The 13703-nt window shown below is 49.9% G+C and overlaps 1 protein-coding gene across 5 annotated transcripts; it reads right to left on the bottom strand.

Annotated features, from left to right (window-relative positions):
* Positions 1 to 2548: 2548 nt before the first annotated feature.
* BRD2 (bromodomain containing 2) lies at positions 2549 to 13684 on the bottom strand. 5 transcript variants are annotated; one of them, XM_060189570.1, is made up of 13 exons: positions 13337 to 13684; positions 9588 to 10877; positions 7912 to 8215; positions 7129 to 7266; positions 6599 to 6737; positions 6296 to 6510; positions 5838 to 6212; positions 5244 to 5372; positions 4833 to 5075; positions 4428 to 4693; positions 3689 to 3993; positions 3352 to 3474; positions 2549 to 3263 (listed from the first exon to the last, which is right to left on the bottom strand). In XM_060189570.1, exons 2-13 carry the CDS (start codon positions 9614 to 9616, stop codon positions 3127 to 3129), a joined length of 2403 nt encoding a protein of 800 aa, XP_060045553.1. In that variant the 5' UTR covers positions 9617 to 10877; positions 13337 to 13684; the 3' UTR covers positions 2549 to 3126. The 5 variants fall into 5 exon arrangements, with proteins under 5 accessions (XP_060045553.1, XP_060045555.1, XP_060045554.1 ...); XM_060189572.1 differs by lacking the exon at positions 13337 to 13684 and adding an exon at positions 11957 to 11976; XM_060189571.1 differs by lacking the exon at positions 13337 to 13684 and adding an exon at positions 11466 to 11580.
* Positions 13685 to 13703: the final 19 nt, after the last annotated feature.

The raw sequence follows: 13703 nt of genomic DNA, 5'->3' as shown, positions 1-13703 counted from the left end.
GGATAGTTTTGGACTCAATTATGAAGTCCCATGTTTGATCCCCTGCATCACATATTCCAGAGTGATGCTCTGGGCTTTCTTCACAAATTTTAAAAGAAGGCTGATCAGAAAACCCACAAATATCTGCCTACTAATCTAGTCGGATAGGTTAACAGGAATCCAGTCATTTTCCATTCGCTCCTATAGTCAACAGAATGAACCAGGTCTTATCTTTAGTTGCATTCCTGGTTCAGGTTATATCACAGACTAGAATGTTTCCAAACATAGCCTGAGACTCAACTTTTTTCAATTTGATTTTTTCATTTTTAAAAACATTTTTTTATTGTATAGAAGCTGAAATTGAGGGGAGGAGAGAGGGAGAGACAGACACTTGCAGCCCTGCTTCACCACTCATGAAGCTTTCCCCTTACAGGTAGGGGGGCCAGGGGCTTGAACCGAGGTCCTTGTGCACTGTAATGTGTGCACTTAATCAACTATGCCACTGTCTGGCCCCTGAAATTCTCCTTTTGATCTGTATTTTCCCAAACTAATCTTTATTTTAAAATATTTTATTACTGGATAGACACAGAAATTGAGAGGAGGGAGACAGAGAGACACCTGTAGCCCTGCTTCACCACTTGTGAAGCTTTCCCCTGCAGATGGGGACAAGGGGCTTGAACCTGGTTCCTTGTGCACTGTAATGTGAACGAGCGCTTAACCAGGTGTACCACTACTTGCTCCCCCCAAACTAATCTTAATATGTGAACCGAAAGGGATGCAACTGGACTGTTAACAATTTGAATTAAGAATCTAGGGGATCAGGCAGTGGTGCACCAGGTAAAGTGCACATAGCATGAATCTCAAGGACCTGTAAAAGGTTCTAATTTGAGCCCCTGGCTCCCCATCTGCGAGGGGGTCACTTCACAAATGGAGTAGGTTTGCAGTTGTCTTTCTTTCACCCTATCTCAATTTCTGTTCTATCCTATCCTATAAAATGGATAAAATGGTCACCAGGAGCAGTGGGTTGGTAGTGCCAGCACTTAGCTCCAGCAATAACCTTGGTGGCAAAAAAAATAACACACTAGTTGGCCTGGGTGGTAGTACAGTTGAGTAGGCTGAACTTGGATCTATCCCCAGCACCCCCATGTGCCACATTCTAACTACTCTCTCCTTTTCTATCCTGTTAATAAAATCCTAAAATCTGATCTAGTTTTCTGTCCAAATTAACCCAATTAAAATCTTACATTCCTCCTGGGGGCGGTGGTGTACTTGGTTGAGTTCATGCACTAAGACATAGGGCCAGTGCCCCACCTCCCCACAGGGGGCAAGCTTCATGGGTGAAGTGATGCTGGTGTTGTTTCTTCCTATTCCCCAACTTCTATTAAATAAAAATAAACCAAACATTGCTTATAGTAACCCAGTTTTCACTCTCAAGGTAATTGAGTTCATTTACTGAGCTCCATAATTAAGGTGGCCAGGACAAAGCTCCAATAGGCAATTATCCCTTTCATTTAATACAAAGGACAATTTTAAGAGGTTCTCAACTCTAGCTGTACATTACCGTTTTTGAAAACTCATTCTGGTCTCAATTTGAGAAGCACAAAATACAACTATTTCAATGGTTTTTGCTCTACTGGAGTCCTTAATATGCCAAGAACTGATGGCCACTGCTAACAATGGCTTTTAAAACCTTCACTACAAAACTTACCAATTATACCTATTTCTGGCAATTTATAGAAGCATCAATCATCGTACATTTTAAAAATGTTTTCTGTAGTTTGTAAATGCCCGAATTCCCTAACATGTTCTTCAGGTCTTTGAACCATATAGCGTTGTATTAGACTTGTGGAAATGACAGCTTCTGATGTTTACTACAATGGCATCTTGGGAGGTGGCACAGTAAATTTTGGGCCCTTAGACACAAGGTCCTAAATATGATTCAGCACTAAATATGCTAGTGATGTGCTTGTTCTAAGAAAACCCAATCCCCTCACCCCTAAATTGCTGGAAAGGCATCACCTGGCATTATAACAAACTAGGGGGCTGTGGTAATAGGTAGTTTGTTATGTACAGACTCATGTCTAAGGCAGTAAAGTCCCAGGTTTAATCCCCTCACACCACAAGCCAGAAATAAAGCAGTACTGGTAAAAACAAAACAGGATGCATAAAGCTACAATTTGAGGCCAAACTAGCACATTACTCAGGTAGGTACAACTGCCTCTTCAAAGTAAATAATGTCCCATCCCAGTTTAAGTACTTACTATCTTCTTTCTATTCTTTTCATTTTGATGTATTAGATGACTACCAGAAGAAAACCTGAGCCAACTTTAAATCAGTTCTAAACTTTTAGGGGATATGAATGACAAAGTAAGGTCTCTTCATATAAGAGCCCAAAGATTTTTTTAAAGGAATCATTTCACACAAGGGCAGATGCACTTCACCACTATAACAAGTTTACAAATAATCCAGTAACATTGGCTCTTCCTTTTCCTCACCAAAGGGATACTCAAAGGTTCAAGTCAATCATACTCTTTATTCAGTACAAAACAATTGTCTTAACTCTCAAAACTCCAATAATATTTTCTTTATTTACAAGTTAGAATTAACAGACAAGAAAGACAATCCAAGGGACCAAATGGGGAGATGACTGAAACCCCCAGGGGCCCCAAATGGAGAAGGAAAAGGGCTAAGAGTAGAAAAAAAAGTCAACGTAAAAAAAGAACTCCCCTTCATCCCTCCCCAAGGAGGCTGAGGTAACCACGGCCCCACATCCCTCAGCCTTACCTAGCTTAAAATAAATTAGAACAAACAACCTCAAAACAGGGCCTTTACAAGTAAACAGGGCAACAATGGCCTTAGGAAACCCCATTAAGGGTCTTTGCTCTCTTCTACCCTGTTCCTCCTGCCCCACCCGTCATTTTGAGTGGGGGTTCTAGCCCTAAGGAGGGACTCTCAATAGGGCTGGGAACTCAATCTTTGTCCATTTACATCCCTCCCTTCAGCAAATCTCCCCCTGCAGAGCCAGCTCTCTTACAGTGGGGGGAGGGGGGGTGAGATGAGGAAGTGTCACACGGAGCAAAGAGGTGAGGCAGGGTAGTCTAGGGGTCCGGTCCTGCGGAGCCTCCTGTCCCCATCTGGTCTGGCCCCTTAGCCTGAGTCTGAATCACTGGTATCTGAAGAGGAGGAAGATGATGAGGAGGAGCTCGAATCAGAGCTTGAGCTGGAAGCGCTGAGGCGTGACACTGCTACTTGCTGTGTTGAGGATGATTCTGTTTTCTCACTCGCTGCAGAACCAAAGATTAAAATGTGTTAAATACTTTCCAGTTGTCAAAAAATGGGGGCAAAATATATGGAATTTACATTGACACTCACCTTTCTTGGGGGGCTTTTTTGTGGAATTAAGCTGTCCACTAACATCTTGTAACCGCTTTTCTAGTTCCCGCTTCTTCTCCAAAGCCAATTCCTCCTTTGTCTTTCCCACAGGTTTCTTAATGGCTAGAAAAATACATCATCAAAACTGCTGTAAGTTTCCTAGTTTTTATGCATCCTAGTATCATCAAGTTTTTTTTTGAAGGTTAAGAGAAGCAACTGATACCATCAGCCCATTCTGGGAGGGAATACCCATAAGAAAGCATAAACATATAAACACTCTATTACTCTAAATTGTTCTCAAAATAAAGGATTGCTACATGTTGCATATCATACTCACTGTAGGGCTTCCGAGGCTTCTTTCGCAGGCAGGAAAGGACATAGCGCTCCAGCTCTCGAAGTGTGGATGGCTTGAGTGTTTCAAAATCAATTTCAATCTCTTCTGGATTTGAGTCACGTAAAGAGGGCTCTCTGGCCTGGATAATATGAACAACACGACCAAGCTTTTCCCCAGGTAACTTGTTGATATCTAGGCTTAATTGCCGCTTCTCATCATAACTCATGGGCCTACTTTCTTCCTCTTCCTCAGAATCATAGCCAGTAGGCAGGGCAGGTGGGGCAGTCTTGGAGGCCTTTTTGGGAATCCTATGGAAAAAAGAAAATTATTAATATAGGAACTACAACCCTTTCCCAATGTGCCCCCATTTCAACCCTGTTTAAAACAAGACTTTTTGCATATCAAAGCAAAAATTTTAAGGCAAATAGATGAACCAGGTAGATTGTTATGGAACACTGACTTCAGTAATTTTTTTAAAATGCAGTATTAATCCACCCCATACCACATACCATGAAAATCAAGCCAAGAAAAAAAGGCAAACTATTAATCCAACCACCAATAAACACTGACAAGAGTTGAGAGCTAGAAGACCTTGTCTTACTGACTTTTAAGACTGGCTATTTACAGAAAACTGTTGCTGACCCTTGGCTTAGATAAAACATTGCAACAAGTCGGACAAAGCATCCTCCACTGGAGAGCGCTTAGCTGTTTCAACTCTCCTTCCCACCCTGCTAGAACTTACTTGGCTCCACTTCCTCCAGAAGGTCCAAAGCCAGGGGGGGCCAGTGTAGCAGCATTGCCACCCCCACTGCCACTTGCTTTCTTGGACTTTTTGGCCTGAGATGGGCGGGGTACCCGAGGTCCTTTGTCATCTTCATCAACACCAGCTCGACCTCGATGCTTTTCTGTCTTTCGTTTTTTCTTCTTCTCTCTCTTTTCTCTCTTGCGTTTAGGTTTGGAAATTGGGCCCTGGGACAATGCAGCCAGTTGTTCATGCACTGCCCGAAGCTTGGGGGGGGGGGGGGAGAGAAAGGAAATCACATTTGAAATGAGAGGTATAAGGCTAAAAAAGGGAAAAGAAAAAAAAAAAAAAAGGCAGGCCAAGGGATCAGTATTTTGCCCCATGAGTTGAACAGTGACAAAGTACCTGCTCTTGTAGTTCAGCCAATCGATGAGCCCTTTCTTCCTCAGAGTCAGAACTTTCACTCTCTTCTTCATCCTCATCCTCATCTTCTTCCTCTTCCTCAGAAGAGCTCTCACTGCTACTTTCCTCGCTAGATGACTCTGAAGATGATTTGGCCATGCCAGGAGGCAAGGCAGTGGAGACTGGCAAAGGCCCTGGATCCAGTGGTTCATCTGGCATCTTGGCATAACGGAACTCAAATACATCCTAGAAAGGGAAGCTGACTCATTAAAATGACAAAGAATTGCTATGACCCTCACTGTACCCAACCACCTGGTATTATAGTCCACTTCACAATTGCATAGGGGGAAAAAAAAAACCCCAAACAAACTTCCCCAGATCCACGAATGTTCCAAATTCAACCTCAACACTCACCTGTAACTTTCGTGCCATTGCCACCACATCGTGGTCTGGGGGGTTGTATTTATAGCAGTTGGAGAACATAAGCCGCACATCAGCAGCAAACTCCTGTGCATCCCGGTAATCTCGATTCTCCATCTTCCGCTGCAGAAGGAGGCAGCATCAGAAGCTGCACAGGCAGGAAGACTCACCTTTCCCTGCCAACCCATCACCACAAGAGTAGCCCTCAAGAGCACAGGGGGATGAACTTAAGAATCTATGCTCTGGAACTCAAGTTTTAAAGTCAAAAGACAATTGAGCAAATTGTAGAATTACGTATGTCTAGGGAAAAAAAAAATACCTAAGTGATGAAGACAACCTGTTATCTTATCCAATAAATTTCCTAGCCCCCTCAACGGGAATTGTAGACAAGTAGGTTGCTTTGAAGACAAAACCCAAATACAACTTGAAGTCCCAGAAAACTAGGGACTCTTTAACTAACAAGTATGTTAACCCCCCTATTATTTTGTGAAAATACCAAAAATCAAAGATTGCTGTGTACCCGTAAGGTAAAAAATAACTTTTATTTATCACTGCCTAAGCATCCCATCTGCCCCATGCAGTGGGTACCTTGACAGTGCTGAGGTCCATAGGGTGCTTAATGATGTCATGGTAGTCATGCAGGCCAAGAGCAGAAGCGTCCACTGGTTTATAGAAAGGCCAGGCATAGGCAGCATGCTTCTTAGATAGTAACTCTTTCAAAATGCCATTGCAATGTTTTAACTGTTCTGATAATTTTCCTTTTTTAGAGCTCTGGTGTTGTTGCTGAGAATCAGGCAAGTCTTTGCGTGGGGGCTTGATGGGGCGGCCACTCTCTCTTCTCATAGGGGGAAGTCGTGCTGCTTTAGGTTCAAGACTGCCAGGAGGACTGGCTGGGGAACCTGGAGCCAGGATAGCTGTTGGCGTAGGGGTGGTAGTATCTGCTTTCCGCTTTACCCCTTTCTTCTGCAAAGAGATATGTGTCTTTTATCCCAGATCTACCTCATTTAAGATCTCTCCTTCCCCCGTTCAAACACACAGATTTATACCTTGGCAAGGGGCTGGGCTGAGGGAGCTGCAGATACAGCAAGGAGCGGGGGTCCAGCAGAGTGCAAGGACTTGAGAAGGGGTGATGAGATGACAGACGGGTGGGGAATGTTGAGGACAGTGGTAGGTATCTCAGGTGGTGGAGTATATAGGGCTGTGTGAGACACAGAAGAAACAGCAGGCACCTGATGGGCACTGGTGATATTGCCCTGGAGTGCTAAAAAAAAAAAAAAAAAATTAGTCTGATCTGATCATTTTCTACCATTCAAATGGTCTTTATAAATGAAACTTCTGATTCCACCTACCTGCCAATTTGGCCCCCTTCTTGTGGCTATTCTTAGGGATGGTCACCACAAGTTCTTGTTCCTCTTGTGGCATTGATGCCACTTTCTGTAGGAATATCTTTTCCAGCGTTTGTGCCATCAGGACAATGTCATCAGTGGGCTAAAAGAAACAAAACACTCAAATGTTGGCAAAATAGAGAAAAGCTCAGTCCCAAGCACCATTACCACTCTTAAGACCCCAGAGCTCTAGCTTACGGACCCTGCCCTCAATTCCTATTTCTAAGCCAACTCTGTACTTCCTCAAAATAAGTATTACGAATTAACAAGGAAAACAGATCCTGCTCTAAGCAGGTCTCTGGAGATTTCTGAGAAACAGGGTCACCATTCCAAGTTAGTATCATTCTGTTTAAACTATTAACTCTGGGTCTCTTAAGTTCAGGTTTCCTTAATCCCTGAACAGAGGGTTTTATTACATTTTAAATTTTGCATAGACAAAATATCTAGCATTAGAACCACTCTCCTAATCTATTAGTGAACAGAGAAATACTAACCTTGTTATAGATATAACAGTTGGTGAACATGGTATTAAAATCCTGCATGCACTCTGAGGCAGCCCAGTAATAGTTGTTTTCAAGTCGCCTTTTAATAGTACCCATATCCATAGGCTGCTTTATAATTTTGTGATAATCCTAAACATAAAAGAAAAAAGAAACTAAGTCAGTCTTTTTTTTTTGGGGGGGGGACCCCCAAAACGCTCATTTTCCCAAGCAAATTACGGACCTCAGCACACACACACACACACACACACACACACTTCCTATCAATAGTGTACAGCCCCTAAACTGCGGCCCCTGTCAAAAACTATAGGACAGAAAAGGAAGGGCGGCAAAGAAATCATATAGGATACTTAATACCACTGGCAGGCTCCCATTGCCTTAACCACCCACTTCCCACCACTATGGAAGTTTTCCCACCCTGTGACATTACCTCTGGGGCTGGCTATCCATGGCCTGCATGAGGGAGAGGAAGAAGCTAAGAATTTTGGCCACCGTGGTCCTCTCCCAACCCGGGGTGGGAATCTGTAAAATGGAGCCAGGGCACAAAAGTTAAGGAAGGACACATAGAGGGCACAATGAGAGATGCCAAGATAGTAAGCGGATGGAGCAAATCATAAAGGATCAAAGAACCCAGAAAGCTGGTGGCTCTCTGTCCCATAGGGGAGAAATGGGAACTCCCTAGGGGCCGCAGCACCTATACTTGGCAGCCCACTTCCACTCAACACGCATCCTTTACTTATTCCCACACCTCCCCCCCTCTCCAATTACTCTACTCACCGGCAGACCCAGCTTGACGGCATCCACAGGCTGCCGGAAGGGCCATGCAAACTGATGTTTCCACAGAGCCTTCATCACCACTTTGTGCAGGTACTGCAGCTGGTTGGTAACTCGTCCTGGCTTTTTGGGATTGGACACCTCAGGAGGTGGTGGGTTGGCAGGAGTCAGCTGTAAAGCTGGCACTGAAGCCATTGTGGGGCTCTCAAACCCCTCATACAACAGGGAGGGCTTTCGGATTCTCTTCCCTGGAGCTGCTGCTTCTGGGCCCAGCCCCAGTAACCCTGCATTCCCCTCCCCAGGGAGCCTGTAGAGACAAGAAATAAAATTAAGTATTATCTCATAGAAATCAGCAAGTGTGTAACTTATATTATCTAGCCAATAATTCAGTCCCAGGACCTAACAAAAGTACCTCCAATCTTTTATTTCTTGTATACCTGCTTTAGTCTACTGGGATCACAAACCTTTAATAAAGAAAGCCAATGATAGCTTCTAATAAGACTTAGCAACTGAGAACTAGTCTTATGGGGGGAGGGAGACTGAGAAAACATAATCCAAGCTTCCTCTCCTCACAGAGGTAAAAAGTTGCCATAGTGGTTGAGAGACAGGGAAGTTGACAAAAAGAGGAATAAAAGCAAATGTCACAGAAATGCTGGAGGCACAGTAATTCAGCTGGGCAAGAGATCAGTATCCTGCACAAGCCTTGCATAAATAACTTCAAAGAATAAAACAGACCAAAACAGAAAACCACACTAGTTAGAAAAAAAACAACATTCAGCATTATGACTTAAGACTTGGGGCCCACCCCTAGCACTATGCTGCCATATGCCAGAGCTGAGCAGTCCTATCATATCATTAATAAACACAAGGCTTCATTTGTCAGACTTTACAGCCTGGAAAAACCCAGGCGCTAAGCCCCAATTATGATTCCCTAGTGAGTGCACTCCCAAGAAACTTAAAATAACAACAAAGACCCAGCCAAGGTCAGCAAGTTCTTTCCTCAGTGATAGGCCCACCTCACAAACAGTTGGCTCCAATAACCATAGTGTCGCTCTATGGGCGCCCGACTGTGGCATCAACTCTAGGACTAAGACACGAACAGGGGCTCAAGTCCAGTCTCCCTGGTGCTGCATAAGAGCGGGTGTTTCCAGAGGCCCAAGACACGATATTAGAGACCTCATTGTTTACATCCGCAGAGATAGAGGATTCTGAGGCTCCACCCTCTTCAAAGAAACTCGGGTGCAATCAAAACCCGTCCCCAAACCAAACACAACCTCGCACAACCGGGCCAGAAGGGCAGCGAGCGGCTGGTCCCCCCCTCGGCCCAGAGTGGGAACCCAGTGCAGTCCCCGCGGCTGTCACCATGGCAACCCGCGCCGTGACCGTGGTACCCCAGGAGGCCGCGTACCCGCAACCCCATCAACGCCGAGCTCGCCCGCTACACCCTGCCGCGGCCGGGCTGGGGCTGGGTAGGCGGGCAAGTAACGTTTATCGACTGACGGCCCGCACTCCCTCCATCCACGGCGCTGCCGCCGTTCCGAAACCGCCGCTCAACCCCCTGCGCGAGCCCGTAGCACTAACAGCCGCCGCGGGGCAGCTCGAGCCAGCCCTGCCCGCCCACCCGAGCCCAACGTCCCCCACCCAACGTCCCCCGCCCACGCGCGCCCGTGGGCACCTACTTGCTGTGAGGAGTCACGTTTTGCAGCATCTTGATCTCGGGGAACCGGCGCTGCCCTCAGCCGCGGAAAGTCCCGGTGGCCTCGGTTCCCCTCGCTGTCCGGCCCAGCATAACCCGGGAGGGGGGGGCCGCTGCCCTTGGCTCTCAGGCGCCAACCCCCCCTCGCCGCGCACGCAATCTTCTGTGCTCGTTCCGAGCTCCCAGAGCTTGGCGCGCTCTGCAGCAGGCAGGCTACGAGAAAATGGCGGCGGCCTCAGCTGAAGCGGACGAAAGAGAGGGGACGGATTCTTCGAGCCCCAGGGCGGCCCCCAATCCCAGACACCGTCGTCAATATTGCCCGCTGTTAGTTTGCAAGGATTCCCTTTTCCTCCCGGGACAGTCCGGAACGGACAGGGTCCCGTTTCGGTCTCGGATGGAGGCGGATGAACGCGAAAAGTGCTTTAGGGAGCCGCCGCCTCCATCTTTGAAATCCTCTTGAGGGCGGAGTAGAGGGGGTGGACAGACTCCGAGGATTGGGCGGGGCCCGAAAAAGGGGAGCTTCGGGGGCTTCTATGGGGTCTGTACTGTCTGCCGGAACCAGCCATAGGCCGAGGCGAAGGCCATTTCCAAGCGGATGGACGTGGATTGTAATGGCGGCCCCCGGCGACTCGAAGGCTCAGTATCTGTAGGCAGAATCCTCCAGCTCGTTCTAGAGGCTGCTCCACTCCAGCGCGAAATGGCGCCGCCGAGCGCCGCGCCAGCCCTTTATATATAGGCAGGGGGGCGGAGCCTCGCCGCTCATGCGCGCCACCGTGCTCGAGAGTTCCCCCACCCTCTCCGCGCGCGCCCGCTCGCTCTCGCGCGTGAAGAAGCAAACTTGAAGGGGGAGGAACGCCTCTCCGCGGGAGCATTCACGATTGGCCGGTCGGGCGGTGACGTCATAAAACCCATTTCCAAGGTGTCAGTCACCCGGCAGAAGAGTGCCGCATAGATGCAGAGCAAAGGAGCAGCCCTCCACGTCTGAGCCAACTGGCTGCTCTGTGGGTCCGCTACTCCGGGGAGCGGGAGATTGGCAAGGGTGCAGCACCCTCTTCCCACCTCCCATTCGGACAAAGTCTCCCCAGGTTTTCAAGTCAGACGCGACCGGTGAGGGCCGTGCTCTGGCAGGTCTTGCCATTCGTAGTTCCTCCATTGGCCGGGCCGGCAGAACTGGAGGGGGTAGTGTGGGCGTAGCCTGCAGAGGTCCGTTGGGGTGTGTCCGCAGGACGCCAGCTGGCTGGTTCTCGGCAGTGAGAGCGCTGCGGGGAAGAATCTGAAAGCAGAAAGGAGACGCCATCTTAGAAGCCGCGGCCTGCTGCCCCTAGCAAACAGCTAAGGAAAGGCTCTCGACTTGCTCTAACATTTCTACGCCCCCTAAGTGATAAAGTGAAGGTTCCCCAGAATCTTAAACCTCCCCCAGGTCAAGCGCTTGAAAAACAAAGCCGATCACTTCTCTGAATCTACTCTGAACCCCCAGAGCTTTATCAACAAGGCAATCCAGTCCAAAAAGCGTTCCCCAGAACTTGCACCCTTCCCCCCCCCCCGCCAAGAGGCTTCTTCCAATTCCTTTCCGCTCCAATTACCAGCACAAATACCTTCCTGCTCGATAAAACCTCGGCAGCCCCAAATAGGGAGCAAAAGTCACCAAGCGCCACCATAAACACTCCAAAATGAAACCCACCTCCTCAACTTCATTCCGGTGTCTGGCTTGGAGCGGAAAAAACAAGCTCAGCGAGGGGCGAATCAGGGTAAGCACCCTCCCTCTCCCGGCGAGCTCAGACCTCTCCCCACGCTCCCCGCCCTCCCCCACCCCTCTCTCCAGGCCCCTCCGCCGCGGGGGCGGGAGGCCCCCATCCCCCACCAGGGTCCGGAGTCCTCCCCACGGAGCAGCTGGTCCATCGGTCAGCGCCAGGGAGGAGGGCGCGCGGAGGAGGCGGCCGCTGCGGCTCAGACTAGCCCTCCCCCCTTCTCCCCTCCCCCCGGGCCGTCCGCCTCCTAGGAGGGGCAGGAGCCATTTTGGGAGCTGAGTTTCACCCCCCTCCACCCTCAGGTCTCGGTATCTGGATACTGGACAGGGTTAGATTACAGAAGAATAAAGAGCCAGAGCACAAGGTCATGGGCGCCAGGGCCTTCTCTGCGACTCCCCCGTCTCCTTGCGGGAGAGTGAAAGAATTTCAGATGCCCCCCCCCCCCGCCCTCAGGCTACCTAGAAGACTTATGCACATCTAAGAAACTTTGCATCGTAAACCAATGAAAACCGCCGCCACCCTGGGGCAGGCTCGTGGGGCCCAGGTCCTAGCGCTCCCTGCACGTTCCCCCTCGGCTGTAGCTCTGGAGTCCTGGTTACAGCACCTAAAATGGCCGCCTGTCTCCAGCTGTCCCGATCACCGAGTCGGACAAGCCCCGCGGGGGTGAGGTGCGCACCGCCACAGCGAAATCTCTCGGCCTGCCCCCACCCCCCGCCAGGGAGCCAGGCCTCGGCCCCCAAAGTACACGCGGGCCCTCACGGGTGGCTGCAGCAAGGACAATGACGCAGCAACTTTGCAAGGCTTTTCCCTGCCCCCACCCCTGGGTGGCCCAGCCTCCCAAACCTGCCTCCCCTCCAGGTCCAGGCCCAGCTAGTCCCGCAAAAAGGGCCCACCAGCCTGGGCAGAAAAATGTAGGCCAAAAAAAAAAAAAAAAAAGCTGGATTTCTGAAAGAGAAATGGCAGGCAGACATACTCTGGCTTATTTCCCTGCATTCCGGAACAATCGCTGCTGCCCGCTCCCTCCCTTCCCCCCACATGAGTCACAGGGGAGGCTACAGCGACTCAGTAATTTGGAAAAGAAACTTTTCCCTCCTTTCCGTTCCCTCCCCCGCAGCACACAAGGAAAGGACTGTTCAGGAGTGGGGGAGGGGATGAAGACGCCACCCTGGAGAAATCTGAAACCTTGTGAGCCGTGAAATCCTTGCAGGTCCTAAACCTCATTCCTTCCAGCCTCAAACTAGGCTTTCCACCGCCCTCCCCAACCCAGCACCCACCCTGGGCCTACTTTCTATTCCCAAGCGAACCCCTAGCTTTCAGCCTGGGAGCCCCCCTTTGTCTTGGGGTTTAGACATCTGTTCAGCTAAGACCCCATTGGGGCAAGGAAGCTTTGTGCAGAAAACTGCATAGGCCTTGTCCACGTGAATGCACACAAATTCGACAGGCGATACGAAGCGTAACCTCCAGCATGCCATGTGATGCCTGCGAGCTTCCTACCACCGACACAAAGGAAGCTCAAAAAGGCTCCTTCCAGAGTCTCCGGGGAGAAAGGGAGTGGGCGCCTGGGAACAGCCTCAGTTCACAACCTGAGTTGCCAACTCCAAGCATTCCCACACCGGAGCAGGAACTACAGCCACCACCTCCACCGGGTCACCCCTCCCTTCGGCCGACAAAAGGAAGCCTCACCTGATTCCGGGCTCCCGTACCCCAGGGGATGAATGGGATGAGGGGGACGCTGCCCCCACAACCCTTTGCCCTCCAGTAAGTAAGGAGGCACGAGGTTGGGCACTCCCCTCCCCCATCAAAGGGACCCCCCCTCGTGTTTGCCCCCTTTCACTCTCATTGGCTGCAAACCCCAAGGACAAATTCTCCCACCCTCAGGATAATATCTCACTGAACCCCAAGATTCTCCCTCCGGGACTGCCCACTACAGGTTAGGTACTTAAATGTGTAACTACCTCCCCGACCCCCAAGGGCCCTTTCTCACCTGGATCCTAGAGGGGGGCTCCAAGGTTCCCCTCGGCTTGGTGCGGGGGGAGGATGGAATCCGGGGTGTCACCCCCCCGGAAACTGAAGCTGCGTTGGGGGAGGGGGCGTAGCCCCCAGCCCCTCCCTTCTCCACCTAGCCGGGGGCGGGGAGAGCATCGGGGCCGCGCGGCCACGTCAGCAACACCCGGATTGGCCGATCCTAGTCACGTGCCCCTCTCCCCCTCGCAGCCCCCCCCCAGGGGCCAGTTTTCTGAAGGCTCCTGAGGGGTCAGGCGGGGGCCAAGGGTCCTGCCTGGCCCAAGTCTAGGTCCAGAGGCCCAAAGCCCTCTAATGCCTCCGCTTCTCTAAATCCCCGGCTTCCCATC

Source organism: Erinaceus europaeus, chromosome 4, assembly GCF_950295315.1.
Source record: "Erinaceus europaeus chromosome 4, mEriEur2.1, whole genome shotgun sequence".
In the NCBI taxonomy this organism is placed as follows: Eukaryota; Metazoa; Chordata; class Mammalia; order Eulipotyphla; family Erinaceidae; genus Erinaceus; species Erinaceus europaeus.
This window is presented reverse-complemented; position numbering and strand designations above follow the sequence as displayed.